At 35.1% G+C, this 17,223-nt stretch overlaps 3 protein-coding genes across 4 annotated transcripts; 2 read left to right on the top strand and 1 right to left on the bottom strand.

The window, feature by feature from the left end:
- Positions 1-2,018: 2,018 nt before the first annotated feature.
- LOC132616580 (STOREKEEPER protein-like) lies at positions 2,019-3,664 on the top strand. The gene has a single exon (XM_060331084.1). It carries the CDS (start codon positions 2,223-2,225, stop codon positions 3,441-3,443), a length of 1,221 nt encoding a protein of 406 aa, XP_060187067.1. The 5' UTR covers positions 2,019-2,222; the 3' UTR covers positions 3,444-3,664.
- A 3,671-nt stretch (positions 3,665-7,335) lies between these two features.
- LOC132616581 (protein VASCULATURE COMPLEXITY AND CONNECTIVITY-like) lies at positions 7,336-9,520 on the bottom strand. The gene is made up of 3 exons (XM_060331085.1): positions 9,251-9,520; positions 8,591-8,793; positions 7,336-7,757 (listed from the first exon to the last, which is right to left on the bottom strand). The coding sequence occupies exons 1-3, from the start codon at positions 9,347-9,349 to the stop codon at positions 7,577-7,579; spliced, it is 483 nt and encodes a 160-aa protein (XP_060187068.1). The 5' UTR covers positions 9,350-9,520; the 3' UTR covers positions 7,336-7,576.
- Positions 9,521-12,072: 2,552 nt separating this feature from the next.
- On the top strand, positions 12,073-16,027 carry LOC132618285 (uncharacterized). 2 transcript variants are annotated; one of them, XM_060333354.1, is made up of 3 exons: positions 12,073-12,230; positions 13,684-13,958; positions 15,664-16,027. In XM_060333354.1, exons 2-3 carry the CDS (start codon positions 13,706-13,708, stop codon positions 15,696-15,698), a joined length of 288 nt encoding a protein of 95 aa, XP_060189337.1. In that variant the 5' UTR covers positions 12,073-12,230; positions 13,684-13,705; the 3' UTR covers positions 15,699-16,027. The 2 variants fall into 2 exon arrangements, with proteins under 2 accessions (XP_060189337.1, XP_060189338.1); XM_060333355.1 differs by having other exon boundaries at positions 12,094-12,223.
- Positions 16,028-17,223: the final 1,196 nt, after the last annotated feature.

Genomic DNA, 17,223 nt, shown 5'->3' with positions numbered 1-17,223 from the left:
CAAATGGTATCAATAGGATATGATGCTTTGAGAGAGTTTGTATATACACTTTGATGTTACAAGTGTTCTTGAAAATGGATAAGCCAACCCCCTCAAAGGAGGGAGATGAGCTCTATTTATAGTGTTGCTCCTATGGGCCTCATACCATACAAATTGTTAAAATAATAGTAATAAGGACAACTCTGAACGGATTTGGTGGGATTAGGTTGGCCGTACGGTTTGACACACGCATGGTTGGTGGTTGACCATGGCAGGACGCTACCGACGTGTGGCTTGTGCGCAATGGCTGTACCGGACCAACGGCACGGATACTCGGGGTAACGACCTCGAGCAACTCGGTGATGAAGGAACCGGACCAATTGGTCATCCCGATCAGCTCCGGACAGGCGTTCCTCCGGTTCAGAGTGAAAGTCTTCATGTATGTTCTTGCTCCCTTCTTCCTTCGGTTTCCCGTCTCACCGGTTTGACTCATATCCGATTTTTACCGTATACAATAAGCTATAGTCTTAGCTCCACCTCAAGACATGATAGGAATAGAAGTTTTGAATATTTTGTGAATAAAAATTATGGAGATGATGGTATGAGTTATGAGCTCTTAAAGATAAGAAAAATGAAAAAATTGCGTTCTCTTCATAATTCTTAATTTCGCAATGAATGGCTTGTGTCATTGTGTGTGATATCTGATTGTGAAACTTCATTTTTAAGCTCTAACTTTGCTGAGTTTTAATTAACCACTAGAGAGAGAGGAACAAACAAAAGTTTATACATCTGATTTAGGAACAATCTCCCTTTGTACTTTCTGTATTTTGTAGGACATCTTGTATTCTAATAATAATATAAGGTATCTCAGTACTCGCCATCATTATACTCTTTAGCTCAAATTCAAATATTAAAAATATTTTTGAAATGACACTTAATAAGTGCACGTCAAATGTATATATAATATAGCTTCTTTTTTTTTAATCTATTTCCGAAAAATAGATTTAGCATGCATGAATTGGTATTTGGATCAAATACATATGTATTTCAATTGCAAATTAATTAATAATACTATATATTTAATCTCGTATGGAATATTTGAAAGCAAATAAATACATCTTACATCTCGTTCGTGTAGACAATAGCAAACCAATAAGTTATCCATTAAATCTAAAAATGAACTAACAGAATCTTATTTAATAAAAGTCTTACATCTCGTTCTAGTAGACGATATTAAATCAATTAAGATGTCCATTAAATCTAAAAATGAATTAACAGAATCTTGTTTTATAAAAGTCTTACATCTCGTTCAAGTAAACGATACTAAATTGATTAAGGTGCCAATTAAATCTAAAAATAAATTAACAGAATCTTGTTTTATGAAAGTTTTATATCTCGTTCGAGTGGACGAAATTAAATCAACTAAGGTGCCCATAAAATCTAAAAATGAATCGATAGAATCACGTTTTACCAAAATTTTATACCTACCAACATAAGATACATGCAACATGTCACGACTAGTCATAAAACTCACGTGGACTAGCTCCCGTTTCGTCATAAATTTTGAAAGCTTTTCCAAAAAAAGAAATTTGCAAACATTGTTTGTCAAAAGAACTTGTTCAGTTTTTGAAGAATTTTAAAGAAAAATTTTCAAGTTACAAAAATTGGTTTGAACGAGTTTTTGGGTGAAAGTTTTCTTTCATTCACAAAATTTTAACTTTTTTCAAGTAAAATACATATCTAAACACAACTTAAAATTTCAAAAATCATTTTTCCAATACAATTACAAAAACTTAATTTTTCAAGTTTCACAAATTCTATGACCAAACACTAGCTAGATGAAATAACTTTTCAGGTTCAAGCTCTAGATATGAAAAAAAGCTCTTTCACAGAGAGTACTTCTCCCGAATAAGCTCTCTGCGACGCGAATTCATATTTAATCGAGCTTCAATATGAATAGCGAACTCCCAAAAAATCCAAAGAAAAAAATGAAAGTAACTTTGGAATTCTAAAAGGAGCCCTAGGTGACGCAAATTCGTATTCAAAGGAGCTCAAATATAGATAATGGACACCGAATGAAAGCCCAAAGGAAACAATGAAAGTAACTTTGGAATCCTAAAAGGAGTGGCAATTCATACCCATTGAAAACCCTACACCCCGCAAACCTGTAGTCTTAACCTCAAGGCTTTAGACTCACCAAAAACACAGCTGACGGCCAAATAGTCTCTCTTCTTCTTGAAACAATGGCTCCCAAAAACAAATCTCGGTTAGTAGATCAACCTCCTTCTGCATCTTCTTCTGAAGAACAAGTTGAAGAATCCCAAGAGGAAGAAGAAGAAGAATCTGGAGGAGAAGAAGAAAGTGAAGAAGAAAGCGAAGAAGAACAAGAACAAGAACCCAAAACAGTTGAAAAGAAACCTCAAACTACTCAAAAACCTGTCCAAACCCCAACAAAACCACAAGCTTCGTCTTCCTCTGAAACCCAAAACGGGTCAGGATCCGAATCTGAAGCTGAATCCGGGTCGGGTCAATCCCAACCATCACCATCTCTATCAGCTTTCACAGTCAAACCACATGTTCCTTCAAAAACATCAACAAAAAGACCCCAAGAAACCAAAGAAAAAGACTCAAAGAGGAACAAAAAGCCCAAGATTCAAGAAGAAGAAGAGAAAAAATCAGCTACAACACCTATTAGGCTATGGAGTGATGAAGATCAAGTTGCTGTACTTAAAGGTATGGTTGAATTCAAGAACCAAAAAGGTACTGAACCAAATTCAGATATGTCTGCTTTTCATGATTTTATTAAAGGGAAGTTGCAAGCTGAAGTTTCAAAGAGTCAATTGAGTGATAAGTTAAGGAGGTTAAAGAAGAAATTTTTAACTAATGTGAAAGATGGTGAGGAACCTGTTTTCTTTAAGCCTAATGATAATTTAGTGTTTGAGTATTCAAAGAAGATTTGGGGTGGTGGGAAGAGTGATAATGTTGCAAGTAGTAATGGTGTTGTTAAGGAGAATGTTAAGAATAGTACTGATGGCAAAGCTAAAAAGGCGGTCGAGGTTAAAAAGAGTGTTGAACCTAAGAAAAGTGGTAAAGTTAGTAACGTTAAGAAGCCGAAAGATGATGAGAAAGAGAAACATAAGGAAGAAGAGAAAGAGAAACAGGTTGCTGTGAAAGAGGTAGTTAAGGAGGATAATGTAGTAAAGGGTGGTGATCGACAGGATTTTCAGGCTAAGTATCCACGTTTGGCTGCGTCGGTTGATGGTATGGCTGACTTGTCTTTGAGGTATCCGAACGCTGCAAATATGTTGAAGGAGAACATGAGTTTGCTTGCTAGTGATAAGGCTAAGGAGTTGGAGGAAAAGTGGAAGAAACTGGAGGAGGATGAAGCTGATTTAATGGTTAAGCGTTTAGATTTGATTTCCGAGCATTACAGGATGGTGGTTGATGCAATGAGAGGTAACTAGATGTTGATGGTTCATGTTTGTACTGATTCATGTGGAGTTCTTGGATTTTGTTTCAATATTCTTGTCTCAGGAGACGTTTTCTTCTCGTGTTAATGACTTATGATTAATGCTGCAAGTTAGATTTTCTTGAAACAAGATGTTGATGGTTCATGTTTGTACTGATTCATGTGGAGTTCTTGGATTTTGTTTCAATATTCTTGTCTCTGGAGACGTTTTCTTCTCGTGTTAATGACTTATGATTAATGCTGCAAGTTAGATTTTCTTTTTCAGGTTAACCGTACATGTTATTGTTTTTTTAGTTTTACTAGTAAAATGGTTTGTATGAGATCTGTGTGTTGCTTCTTTTATTTGTTGGAGTGGGATGTGGATGTGAGTGGCTCTATAAAGGGTTTGCAATGAAATGCCTACACATTCCTATCATCTTGGACACCATATATTGCACCATGTGTCTTATAATGCCCTGTATGGTGGAAGCAAGCTTAGGAACAAGATAAATTTGGGAAGATTATTGACTATTGAATGTCTGGAGATAGTCTGGTTCTTCCTCTTTTATATATCATTTCCTATTCCAAATGAAAATATACCTAAATGCCATCTTTCTCAGGTTTTACAGCTTGTATTGTCCTTGGCCCACTTGTTATCTCCTTGCAATGTTGATTGGTTTGTGAACTTAATGTTGATTCACTTTGTTCTCAATTGTTGTTCTCGCTGAGTTGCTGGAGATGCCGGCTTATCATACCAGTTAATTGATTGGGGGGTTGGGTGTCTCTTTTCTTTTACCTCGTGGTCGACCTGCCATACGTTAAAAAAAAAAAGATTTTTGAGAAGCATGCATGTAGACAGTATGAAGGAAATTGCTGTAAAAATTGTGGAATTTTTTGGTAGTACTTTTCATTGTCCCTCCAAGGTTCAGGCATATCCTTCATTTGTAAATCTTAATTTTCTGCGATAGTTACGGTTCCTCTGGATACTTCCTGACTAGACTGTTGTCTAACCCTAGAGGTTTTAAGTCCTGTAATAAATCTAAAAGAACCTAGATCATAATAGGAAATTGTCTTACAAGCACTGCATCATCGGTGTTTCTATTAACTGTTGGCTCTCTATGCTTTCTCAGTGAAGACATTCTGCAGTGCATGACTGCGCACACACATACACCTTTTATGTGTGTATGTGTCTGTGCGCTTTCATTTCTCATTTTAATCAACCATATGTCAATCCTGAAACAATTAAGGTCAGTTATATGAATTCTCGATATCCATTCTGTTCTGTTCAGGTCTATTGCTTTCCAATACTGAAAAATTAGGTTATTAAAGAGTAAAAACAAATTAGGGGGTGTATAAGTCTCATATACATCTCTATATGGATAACTACTAACTAGTTTAATCTCAACTGTTTGGCATCATTCAGAGAGATCTTTTAATCTACATTGATTTCAAGAGACTTAGGAATTGAAAACTTTTCTCCATGCAAGTTTAGGTGTATCTCATTCCCCTTTCAAAATCTCAATTGTCGTATTGTCAAACCTGTAGATGTTTGGAGGTCTATGTAACTAATGGCGAAGCCATCTCAGGTTATTATGTGCTGCCTGCACTCTCTGTAAGATGTAATGAATTCTAATTTTGTCCAATTTACCTTATCAGAAAGGATTGTGCAGTTTTATAAGATCATAATATCTGTTCTTTGACGACTTTTATCATGTGAATATGTTGAGTCTTGAAGAGATGACAGTCATTTCCATATAATATTGTCTTATCCTGAAATATATTTTTATTGCATGGAACCATTGTAGCTCGTTTTCATCTCAGCCATACCTTATAAAATAAATCAATTGTATGTTATCTTCTTTCATACCTGTTTCCTGGGGGACCGAGGAGTAGATATCTAAATTGTTCCATTAAGCACCATAGCTCCATCTAATCTCATTCCACTCTCATTCTATTCATGAGGATAAACTATGTATATGGAAAGGGGGGGGGGGGGGGGGACAAAAGAACGAAACTCTGAAATATGTTTTTCCTATCTGGACGCCATCTCTGCATGTCTCTAGCACCATAGCCCTGTTCTTCCTTCTTGATGTAAATGTAGGGGCTTTGTCCGCTGCTATTTTGCTCTCCCCTATCCTCTTCATCGTGATCACTATTTCGCCTTCATTTTTGGCTGGCTGTTCATTTCCAACCCATCCTTTTTGTCTTCTCTCCTCTGTCCCTGCAGAATAACTTTGCGCACATTCTTTGTTGGTGGAAATGAAGTTGCTTTGCTGAGACTTTTACCTCAGCTGCTGGATTTGGATGTATACTGGTGCACATTTATCTCATATGCAATGTACAATTTTGCATTTCTTTGAAAGTCAGTATGTAGTGCTTAAGTTTGCGGTGTCAGCTCTCAGTCAATTCTTTGGAACTCATCCGATTTTCTCCGTTGAAATATGATCAATTCTGTGGCTGAGCTAGTGAATACATTCTCTTGATACAATCAGGGGTCGTTTGGTTTAAGGACTCATTAGTCCCGGGATTATAATCCCGGGACTAATTTATCCCATCTATTGGGATTATTTTATACCATCTAAAAGATGGTATAAAATAATCCCAGTATAAGTGGGTTAAGAAGGTATAAGCTGGGTTATCCCAGCACTAATTTTTATACCATGTTTGGTACAAGGTATAAATTTATCCCAACACTAATTTATACCTTATACCAAACATGGTATAAAAATTAGTGCTGGGATAACCCAGCTTATACCTTAAACCAAACGACCCCTCAGTGTTTATCTTATTCATAATAATGTCTCAAAGTGGGGCTAATAGATACATCTTCTCATGGTACAGTCAATTTGATGATAAACTTGGTTCATTTTTCACAAGAAAAAAAATGTGATGGTCCTGTTCTATTTGGCTGCATTTGTACCTTGTCGAGTGTATTCCTGATTTTGATCTATGCTTTTTCCTTTTACGTTCAATTTCTTTATTTTAAAATTTTGGTCTGCTAGTGGTTATTTGGTTTGGCTTTTCCCGTGTTGACGATAAGTGCCTAATAGTGTGTGTACAAGTGGTTATTTTAGAATGAACATGAACAAATTGTTAAACCAATCTCAGCACAGGCAATAATACATATACTTTTCTCGAAAAAAACTCTACGATACTATTGTTTTATATACATATACTGTGATGGTATTATGGAGGACTGTTTCAGTCCTTTAATGAGACACTCCTCAGGACCATGATACCATCGTGGTATATAAATATACTGAGATGGTATATGGAAGACTACTTCAGTCCTTATCTTGGTCCTTTTTGATACCATCTTGGTATATAAATGCCATATAAATATACTGTGATGGTAATTAGTATTGGGCGAGGGGTAGAGCGGGTAAATAGTTTCAAAAGGGGTAGGGCTGAGTAAATATTTTTGCTTCAGGGGGGCAATTCTCGTGCTTTTCCCCCCCTTTTTTTTTTTCATTTGTCTAAGTCTTTGTGAATGTAGTCCCTGCGCTTGTAGAAGGCTATAGGTATTTGAACACCATGGTTATAAAAAAAAATTGCTAATACTATTTAGTGCAGTTGATCAACTTAGCAAATGATCAATAAGGGAAGGTGTAAAAAAATGAATTCCTTCTAGGAGGTACTTTTGTTTCAAATTGCAGAAACTGTGAAGCTCTAACATACTATTTCTCCTTTTTGTAATTTTCTTTTTTCTTTTTAATTAAATGGAATGAGAAAACTTCAATAAAGTTTCATATTAAATATTTCAAATTTTATTTATTCAAATAAATAATGCTAATTACAAAAGCAATCTTCATATATCCCATTTGTAAGTCGATGCTCAAATAATCTCCGAAAGATTGATCATAGTGCTTCTATAATATAAGCATCAGATGGTTTGGCTAATAACGAACTCAGTCAAAAACACGTCAAGAACATTGATTACCGATAATATTGTCTACAACACTCCCTTTTAAAGCTTTTTGATGAATAATCATAGGCTAAGCCAAACAGTTTTACTCTACCAGAACATCCTCATTACATTACTTGACCAAGAAACAAAAATAAACAAATAACGATCTAGGCAGATAAGCATGAACTTGTAGTCTGAAAAAAAGTGGATTTTGCCGTGTGAAAAAAGTTGATGATATTGGACTATGGGGCAAGTAGTATTGAAGCAGTACTATAATATGCAACTGAAAAGATGGCATGGACGAAACACAAGATTCCACCAGTTGAGAAGAAGTGATGATGTGAAAATCCACAAGAAGCTCTTTTCTTGTTGTTTGCCATTGTCCCAATCACCAGCAGTCCCATTCCTATTGCCATTATGATCCTGAAACCCCCACAAAAGTATATTAGCAAAATGTAGGGACACTTGTCGACTCTAGTCTTTTATAAGTCCATTTTATCAAAAAAGTAGGATTCATTTATCTTTCTGGATTTTGTCCTTTTGATTACACGGTAACATGTTCGCCTCAAATTATGGACAGTGTTTCTGATTCAATCCGATACCTTTACCCCCATCTCGAAGTATTCAACATGTTTAGTACATCTAAAGAAGAATGATATTTTTTAAATTTAGTAATATAATATTTTTTTAAATTTAATAATAATGTAAGTTTAAATTTTTCATTTTATTCTTAATGAGATAATTTATAATCACACGAATATTTAAAATTTATTTTAGACGCAATTTTCAAAAGTCTTTCATTCATTCTTATAACTTCATGCAAAGTCAAACACCAGATGAAGGGAGTAACAAAATAAAACATAAAATAGTAGAGGAAATATATTACTATCTTCTTATATGGATTTCATCATTGTTACCTCATTAATTAAGGTTCATTTCCCTTTACTTAATATGAAGAGTCACACACATCCATAACTTGTTCTTATCCAATGTTGGACCCACATGTCATGTCTTCAAATGTTCAATCTGAACGTGCAAATGGTATTAGATCATATCTAGTTGAGGAAATAGTTGTTTTCTGATATAATCTTCACCGCAGAAACTATTTTTGGAGATGAAGTTAGGTCTAATGTCTGTAACAATTGTTTACACCCTCCCCCATTTCATTGTAAGAAAAACCAAAGTAAATAACAAACAAAAGAAAAAAAAAATGACAAGATTAGTCTTAAAATGCTAGGAGTAGAAGAGGCCAGTACCATGTAAAAACGAGACAAGCCATAGAGATTTTCCTGCTTGGGGATGCTTTCTTGATGTCATCAGTGGTACAGACACTGCAGCCTCCAAGAAGGTTGGCAAGAACATGAGCAATTGCAAGAAGACATGCTGCAGCCACACCTAGTACAAATGCATCATGGCTTGGCTCTTTGCACTCGAACAACCACACCTTCAGGTGCTTTTCCTGTTCCAAATCCGCAAAACAAAAAACAAAATCAAATATTAGGATTTTTTTTTTTTTGAAAGACTAAGATATAACTTATGCTATATATTGACAGTAATAACAATTTTCACACTGGTAGTATGTAAATTTTAATTTGTTATAGCTGGCAATTTTACTTATTTTTCAAGTTACTAGTACCACTTTTCTGAACAAGAGATATCTTTTAGGTGATTTACTAGTATAAAATTCTTTAAGATATATTGGTTAATATAAGTTAAACTCAGCCAAATACCATCAAACACAAATTTCATTCTACGGAGGGTCCGAACTCTTTCGTCGAAAAATTACTGTATGTACAAGGTTAATTTTCTTATGCATATATAGTACTCTATTAAATTCCTTGGTGAAAAATCTGCCTCCGCCTGTGAGTTTGAGGAAACATTTGTTATAAGTATAAAGTTTGGAAGGGATAGAGTACCTGATTTTGAGCTGCTTCTGCTTTGATTCCAAGAATCCCAGCAATGGCGTCTAAGGCCACAATCAATAAGCATGCAAATATACCAAAAATCTTAGCCATTTTCTCATCAACTTCAGCACGAACAAACGTATATTTTTATTAAGGTTATTGCCCTTCTATCTGTTTCTCTCTCTCTCTCCCTCCGTCACTTTGGGATGTGAAAAGAGAAAGCAGTTTGATACAAGAAGACGCCGTAATTACATTAGATATACCATAATATAAATAGTGAGCTCTAATGAAATGGGATTTTATTAATTAATTGTATACCGTAAATAAAAAATAATTCTGTAACTTTTAATAAAAGCTTCTTTTGTCCTTACAACGCTAGCTTTGTTTGTGCTTTTTTGCCTACTTTAACCTTCTGTTTGGATTCCCTAATTGCATAGAAAAAAAGTTGGGTATAAACCGGCTAAGGAGTAAAGAATAATATGGCTTAGGCATCGACATCAATCACAGATACCAAAAAGATAAATCGGTGGGTTTCCATTACCTTTTTGACTTTGAAATTAAGTTACATATGGGAAATTACCTTACCCTCGACATCTCAGAATTGGTGTTTCATCTAATTGTTCGTACCTCACCAAATTTAACTCTTCCTAGAAAAAGTGAAGAAGATATCAATATTTATGCGTATAAGATTTATTTTTTCACTCAGAGTTCAGTACTCGTGTTGGACCCCAGCTTAAATTTGCGATACGTAAGGCTCATTGAAAGGGGACGCTTCTTTTTTCCATAGTTATACTGAACTCGAAATCTCTAGTTAAAGATGAAGGGATCCTATATCCATCTCACTACATCCATTGATGACGTATATATATCCGTTTGGATAAAGCCTAGATGATTCGGTGTTATTTACTTCAAATTCAATAATGTAAATTTTTCATTATATATTTGGATATATTTGAGGAAATTTGGATTTAAAATACAAGCTCAAATCACAATTCATTTCTTCTTTATTTTGAGTTAATGAAGACACATGTCATTTGAAATCATAGAGATCTGAAGGCCATAAATTTGAAATCTTCTATTAAATTATAAATCCTTTCTTCAATGAACTCTAAGAATTAAATTCATTTTAAATGATACTCAAAAACTCTTTTATTTTGAAATCCTAACTTCTAACAATTATTTAAAAAAAATCTGAAATTCTCAGTTGCATGAGCTTTATTAATAAAATAACAGTATCATGATGCAAAGGAAAAGGAAGGATCAAAAGGAAAAAAAGAAGATCTACAAGAATATATTTAATTAGTTTGGACAAGCTAGCATCAATATTCCTTGAGCTAGAAGCAAAGAATCTGTAGTCTTCCATACAACTAAAAAGCCAGTTTCTCACAAGACTAGACTGTACAAGAAGCCACTTTTTGATCCTATATTCTATTTAATGGCTCTGAAAAAGGAGTAACTTTGTTTAGATATTGACACTTTCTAATGTGATTGTGTCTCGCAGTTTCTTTAGTATATGCTTATAATAGTGGAGGACGGAGAGTATTAATTAGTTACCGATTCGGATGATCCCAGTAGCTTGTGATATTGTCTATGTATTAGGAGTCTGTTTGGATTGGCTTATTTTAGGTGTTTTTAAGTCAAAATAACTTTTAAGCACTTTTGCAGTGCTTGGAAGATAAAAAAAAATGTTTTAAGCACTTGTTTTTAACCCAAGCTAACAAAAGTAAAACTTACACAAATAAGCCATCCAAACAGGATTTTTAAGTTCGGATTTCTAACTTATCGCTTTTGGCTTATAAGTTATAAGTTATAAGCCCATCCAAACAGGCTTTAGGGAATTTACTAAAATTTGTATAACTATTTAGTTACGTACCCAATAACTATGATGACTATGAATTTGATGACAGGTGTTTAACAATTAGCATCAACTTTGGGGACCAAATTGGGTCGGATATCATATTAAGCCTTAGTCCAAAAGACGCTGCAGATAATTCTGAAGGGACATGACTCATGAGCTATGACAAGGCTTCAAAAACCGATTAAATGCACCAGTGGCCATTTAGGTGAGTATCATAACATAAATAGGCTATTTATGTGCTATTATTTAAATTTTTATCCCGTTTATTTTAAATTGTGTAAAAATAGTTTTCCATTCAAAAGTTGAAGTTCAATTCCTAACGGCATAATACATAAACAGGTCCTCAAATTTGGCCGCAAACGGCAAGTATGCCTTCCAGTTTTGCGTGTACACAAGTAGATACCTCAACTCGTATCCACTTTGTCAGTTGAACACTCCAACTTACAAAATGATCATCTAGACACCTCCAAAATTTATGTGCCACGTCAGCATTTGTTTTTACGTTTCAACTTTATACAAGTTAAGGAGTCTACTTGTGCATACCCAAAGTTGGAGAACATACTTGCCAGTTGAGGCCAAGTTTAAGGACTTGTTCCTGTATTATGCCATTCCTAAACGATTTGTCTTGCCACATCAACCTTAAATGTCAATTTATGTACTATGCATTATGCCATTATTAACTTGTATATTTCGTAATCCACAAAGATTGTCTTGCCACAACTTATGATAGATCAAAATAATACAAACTACAAATATTCACTTCAAAATGTGAGTCCCCATTAAATATTTTCTATTTTCTCAATTCCAATAAAATTTAATAATCGAAGTTTGCATAATATTTAATTGAGACAAAAAATGCGGATCCTTCGCTACTTCTCTCTATTTGTATCTTTCTTTGCTTCAATTATTTTATGTTTCTAATCTTCAAAAAAAGAAAAAAACTCACTTTTAAAAAACCCAAAAGACCAAAACTAGTTAGATGATACTTAAGGGACTAGTTTGAATCTACCAACAAAGATAAGGGGCGATGTTTATCATTTTCTCGGCTACTATCTGCTTAGTTAACGGATCCTCCACCCAAAATGTGACCCGCCGGCACAAAATTGCTTTCTCGTCGCCATTTCTGTGTGAGCTGTAAGTTGTTATTTATTTATCTCCCAAGATTTCCTTCTCTTATGACCCTAAATCCCTTTTTATGCTAATACAAATATCTTACTTGAGCTTTCGTTTCTTTTCACATTATTGATTTGTCCATTTGAACGCAGATTAGGATAGAAAACTAGTAGGTATTTCACTAGTAGTCGTAGTTTTGCCCCATAGTTCCTTGTCCTTTGTTTTATGCTACAATCTATTGTTTCTTGTAACTTCGATTTTTTTAATTCATCGGTGGTAGCTACGACTCCTTTTTTTCAGTGTGCGATTTTTCCCTTTCGTTATTTCATTCCCATACTACTTGGAATTGCTTGTTCTTATTTAACGTTTTTGCCATGCTTTCTCTTGAGCCGAGAGTCTTTCGGAAACAGACTCCCTACCCCTCCGGTAGGGGTAAGGTCTGCGTACACTTTACCCTCCTCAGACCCCACATTGTGGGATTTCACTGGGTATGTTGTTGTTGTTGTTGTATCATTTGTCCTATTGTTATTTCTTGGTTTCAACTGTTGAATTATTTAGTAAGATTAGAATTATTGACACAGAATCCCGATTTAAGCCTTTAATTTTCTCTGTGCATTTATTTTTTCGGAGACAAGCTTATATGTTGATTAATGAAGTTGCTCTACTTTGTTTTTGTTCAATTTGTCATGTGGCTTGGAAGAACCAGATTTATGTTACAGCTGATTCACTAATTTGAATCAATGAGTTTAAAATTAATGAAAAGAGAAGCTTAACTATCCGAAACTTGCTTACTGTCAAACTATACATATCATTTAGCCCTAGGGGTTAGCTCAATTGACAAAGGTTGAGGGACTTGTGTTTTAGGTCACAAGTTCGAGCCCTGTATTAAGCAAATAAGTCCAGTATTTTAATGGAGAAGGGTAGGGGGCGGCGCATCTTCTCGTGTTTTGAAGGTTGTGGTTGGCCCAAAGGTCGGCTCCAGATGGATTTCTCGGCCATCAAAGAAAAAAGCTAAACCTACCATTTATGGACATAATTTTATTTCCATGAGACTAGTTTCTTGCCATCATTCGTATGCACTGACTAGGCGGGTGTACGTTCCTTAATTGTAGTAAGTTAGTGTACAAACTAATTTGACTGTTCAGCCGTCTTCGAAATGAAAAACCAAGGTATCAACAATAGATGTGTTGCTGTATGAATGAATGGTGTAATGTGCTAGTGTTCCAAGACTTCCCTCGGGCTCTTGTTACAAACTAGAACATGTACATTCTTTGTTACACATCATAGAGTCCCTATAAGAACATGGAACACTTTTGCTCTTTTTATGAACTGTAAATATGGCTTTTAGCACTGCCTTTGTGCTAAGGATTTATAACATTGTTACCTTCTCCCAAAAAAAAAAAAAAAAAAAAAGAGAGAGACTTCGCTCGGGCTCTAATCCATCTCAATCCTTTTGTTTTTCATTCATAAACAGGGTACCAGGCTAGGGTCCTATAATGTGTGCGGAACAGCATAAAGACCAACTGAAAGAGATGGACTGGAAAACTTTGGGTGGAACCGAGAGTAGTGAGCCTAATGTTGGACCAGCTGTGAAGAAACGGATTCCAAAAAAGATTCGACAAGTTCCTGAGTATTATTTTCTTCCGCGAAGATCCTTACCGTACAACATCGCCTTTTACGGGTCGTGTATTGCTGCAGGTGTTGGTGCAGGGATGCTACTCGAAGTATGGATCAACAAGAAGGTCAAAGGTAATCATATACTGCTCTAATTCTAAACAGATCGAATCAATTATATGTCATCTGTTTCCACTTTTACACTTTGAGTTTACATCAGTAGCATGCAAATCCTTTATCCTTGTTTATGAGTTATTTGATGGCAGTTGTAAGGTGCTATTTGTCAATTCATTATAGTTAGCATCTAAAGCCTATTAATGAACTATTTTAGATGCCTCGCAAAAACATGTACGTCAATGTTGTCAAAGGCGCGCTTAAGCCTGAAGCGAGGGTCAAACCATGTTGAGCGCTTCGCCTCGCTTTATGTGCGCTTCAGTGTCATCATCAAGGCTTTAAGACATACTTTTCCTTGCCAATGAGCCTCTCTTGAAGGGGTGACACTAGATAATTCGTATTTCACTTTATCGTAATATTTTTACAATTCCTTTGTCCATATAACTGTTATTCATGCTTATTATTATTAGTCTTGGACTAAACATATATAGATTTGTATTTTGCACCATTGCACCTTTTTTCATTAAAGCCCACGCTTTTATTTGCGCTTTGCGCTTAAAGCCCCAGTTGACCTTAGAGCTTTTTTGCGCTTTTCGCTTTTGATAGCACTGATGTACGTAATGCTTATAAGCCTATCCCTAGGTGATTACGAAGTACTTGAAGATAGTACTCAATTATTTTGATCTGGCTGTTAGATTGTTAAATTGTTTGGATGCAGTAAATGCTTTATGTCAATAAGTTTCTACTCTGTATTTTTATTTTGCAAATGGGGAAAGTTTTTACATTGATATATGGAAATAGTAACCCTCAAAAATCCCTTTTTGGGTGCCACAGGCAAAAAGGTAAGATTTCCGGCATATTCCTGAACTTAAAGAATTCTTCTGGCATTCTCATACTTGGGTTATCCTTACTAATTTTGTTATCAGTACTTCTCTTTTCCACAATATTTTCACCATAGCTTTTACTTCTGCATTTGTCAAACCTGTTTCTGAAAACGCTTTTTTTGAGCTGTGTCTATTGGGAACAACCTTTTTACCTCACACAAGGTAAGGATAAGGTCTGCGTACGCCCCACCTTCCCCAGATCCCACTTTTGGGATAGTACTGGGTATGCTGTTGTTGTAGAGATTCTTCAGGCACGGATTAGTTGCACAAAATACACTCCCTTTTTTTGTCCCAATAATCGTTAATCTTACTTCCAACAAGATAACCATTATAGCTTACACCACTGGCTGCTGGTAACAATGATGCCAAAGAAAGTAATAGTAGTTATTATGCTTTTAATTGTTTGATTACATTACATTCTTGTTGTTATAATTTTAAGGGTATGATTACATTACATTCTTTCTTTCTTGAAATGTATTGGTTCCTTGCTAGTTGGTTTTCTTGCTTATTTTTTCTGCCTCATCCATCATTCAATCCATTATTTTGTTAATCCATTCTTGCTTGAACATTTGGCAATGGACCCTTCACACATTTGGGAACTATTGTTTATGGAGATTAGGCGTCTATCCTCGTTTAATAGTCAAATGGTGTCTTAATACCTAACCACCTGACAGAATGCTAGTGAATACATTACAGTCAATTGAGTCCCGTTGACACTCAGAATCACAGCCCAATGCAGCAGTCATTTGTTTGATTTGTCTTGTATTTTTCATTTACACTGATTTTCTCTCTTCCTTTATTTGTTGTTTGTTCTTGTAAGTTAATTTGCTCTTTGATGGCAGAGGATGGAGGAGTCATATGGGAGTTTGACAAATGAACGATGGGTTCTTTTCAGCTGTTTCGATTGCTACCGCTTTTGCTCCAAGGAGTTCACCGGACAGATGAATATCGTAACCATTAGTACAGGACTATAAATCTTTCTTCTGCATCCTGTTCAATTTTGTAGGTTGTTATCTTTCAGGAGCACTTGCGGAACAGAGATGTCGAATTTTAGAAAATACTGCTGAAATATTAGGTCATATTTGCCTTAATGGCTTGCTTAACCTTTGAATAAATGAGAGAGGTCAGGCAAGTGGCCTAAGAATTCTCTTTCCTCTGCTTTATTGAACAGTTATAGTAGTATTGAATGTGGAGCAATTGAATATTCATGCAGCCATATAACCATTGTGGTTCCCAGGCCAATTTCGTGCCTCTAACGATGGTTGCAACTTGCAAGTGTTCAATCCTTTTCTTTCCCATTTCCATTTTTTTCCCTGCTGGACTCACTTACAGAGGCCACGTGGCAAACTACTAATCAGATGGAATGGGAACCTTGAAAAGCTTAAAATGACACTCCCTTTCACTCCAACATAAATGAATATTTGGGGTGTGGCGCACCCCTTAAGAAAGCTGATTAAAAGCACTAATTAAAGGGTAATTTATCAATATTATCTTTTTTACTTTTTCCTAAATTTTTCTTAAACTTGGAGATGGTCATTAAAGATATGGGTAATGTTGATAAAAATGAGTTAATACACCTTCGGACTTTGAAAATTCATTCATTTGGGAAAACAAAAAGTGACAAGTCATATTACACGAGTGGATGCATTTAAATTTAGTGTTAATTTGGATGAAAGTACCGTGAACTAGTAGTAGTATTTATTTTACTGCTCCATAAACTACACAATTAGGAATTACATGTCATGAAGTCGAAGATAACGCAGTTTGAATTTTGCGTAGTTAATTGTTATTCTTTTCTAAAGTAATCATACACATTAAATGTAACTTGCGAGGAAAAAGTTTCCCATCTCATCTATCCTTTACAATGCTAAAATAAAGGTCCGGTTTTTCTGCCTTTTGTGGGTTTAAGAGTCCAGATTCAATAAATAGATGAGGTGAAGAAGTTGCTAAAAGATGATTCATACGTGCTTACATGTAATGATTAGCTAAAGAGAATAGGCTGAACCTATTGCTACTACGCATCTACTGATCCTAACACTTAAAAGTTGCCATTTGGCCATGAATTTTTTTTACTTTTTCTCGGAGTTAAATTACGGAAATTTATGTTTGGTCAAAAAATTCTAGAATTCAATTCCGCAATTTTCCCGAACTTGAAAAAAATCAAAATTTAAGAACAACTTCAATTTGTATCCAAATATCAGTTTCACTTTGAAAACAAAACCTAGTGTACATCTTTCAAATACTCAACAGTTTTCATGGCCAAACGTGCCCAAACACTACTTCCTTCTCAGACAACTGATTCGAAATTACAATTCAGTTCCCAATTTCTCACACATCTAGACATTTTCCCTTTACTCCTACTGGCTTTACTTTCACCTCCTTTCAACCAAAAAAAAAAAAAA

Source organism: Lycium barbarum, chromosome 11, assembly GCF_019175385.1.
Source record: "Lycium barbarum isolate Lr01 chromosome 11, ASM1917538v2, whole genome shotgun sequence".
Classification (NCBI taxonomy): domain Eukaryota; kingdom Viridiplantae; phylum Streptophyta; class Magnoliopsida; order Solanales; family Solanaceae; genus Lycium; species Lycium barbarum.
The sequence above is the reverse complement of the archived record's forward strand: the minus strand, read 5'-3'. Positions and strand labels throughout refer to the sequence as shown.

Bases quoted from the DNA above. Each gene is read 5' to 3' on its own strand.
- LOC132616580 (XM_060331084.1), top strand. From the start codon at position 2,223: ATGGCTCCCAAAAACAAATCTCGGTTAGTAGATCAACCTCCTTCTGCA.
- LOC132616581 (XM_060331085.1), bottom strand. From the start codon at position 9,349: ATGGCTAAGATTTTTGGTATATTTGCATGCTTATTGATTGTGGCCTTA. The intron at 8,794-9,250 runs GTACTCTATCCC...GATTTGGAACAG, and splicing joins CAGAAGCAGCTCAAAATCAG to GAAAAGCACCTGAAGGTGTG. The intron at 7,758-8,590 runs GTACTGGCCTCT...TGGGGGTTTCAG, and splicing joins GCTTGTCTCGTTTTTACATG to GATCATAATGGCAATAGGAA.
- LOC132618285 (XM_060333354.1), top strand. From the start codon at position 13,706: ATGTGTGCGGAACAGCATAAAGACCAACTGAAAGAGATGGACTGGAAA. The intron at 13,959-15,663 runs GTAATCATATAC...CTTTGATGGCAG, and splicing joins GATCAACAAGAAGGTCAAAG to AGGATGGAGGAGTCATATGG.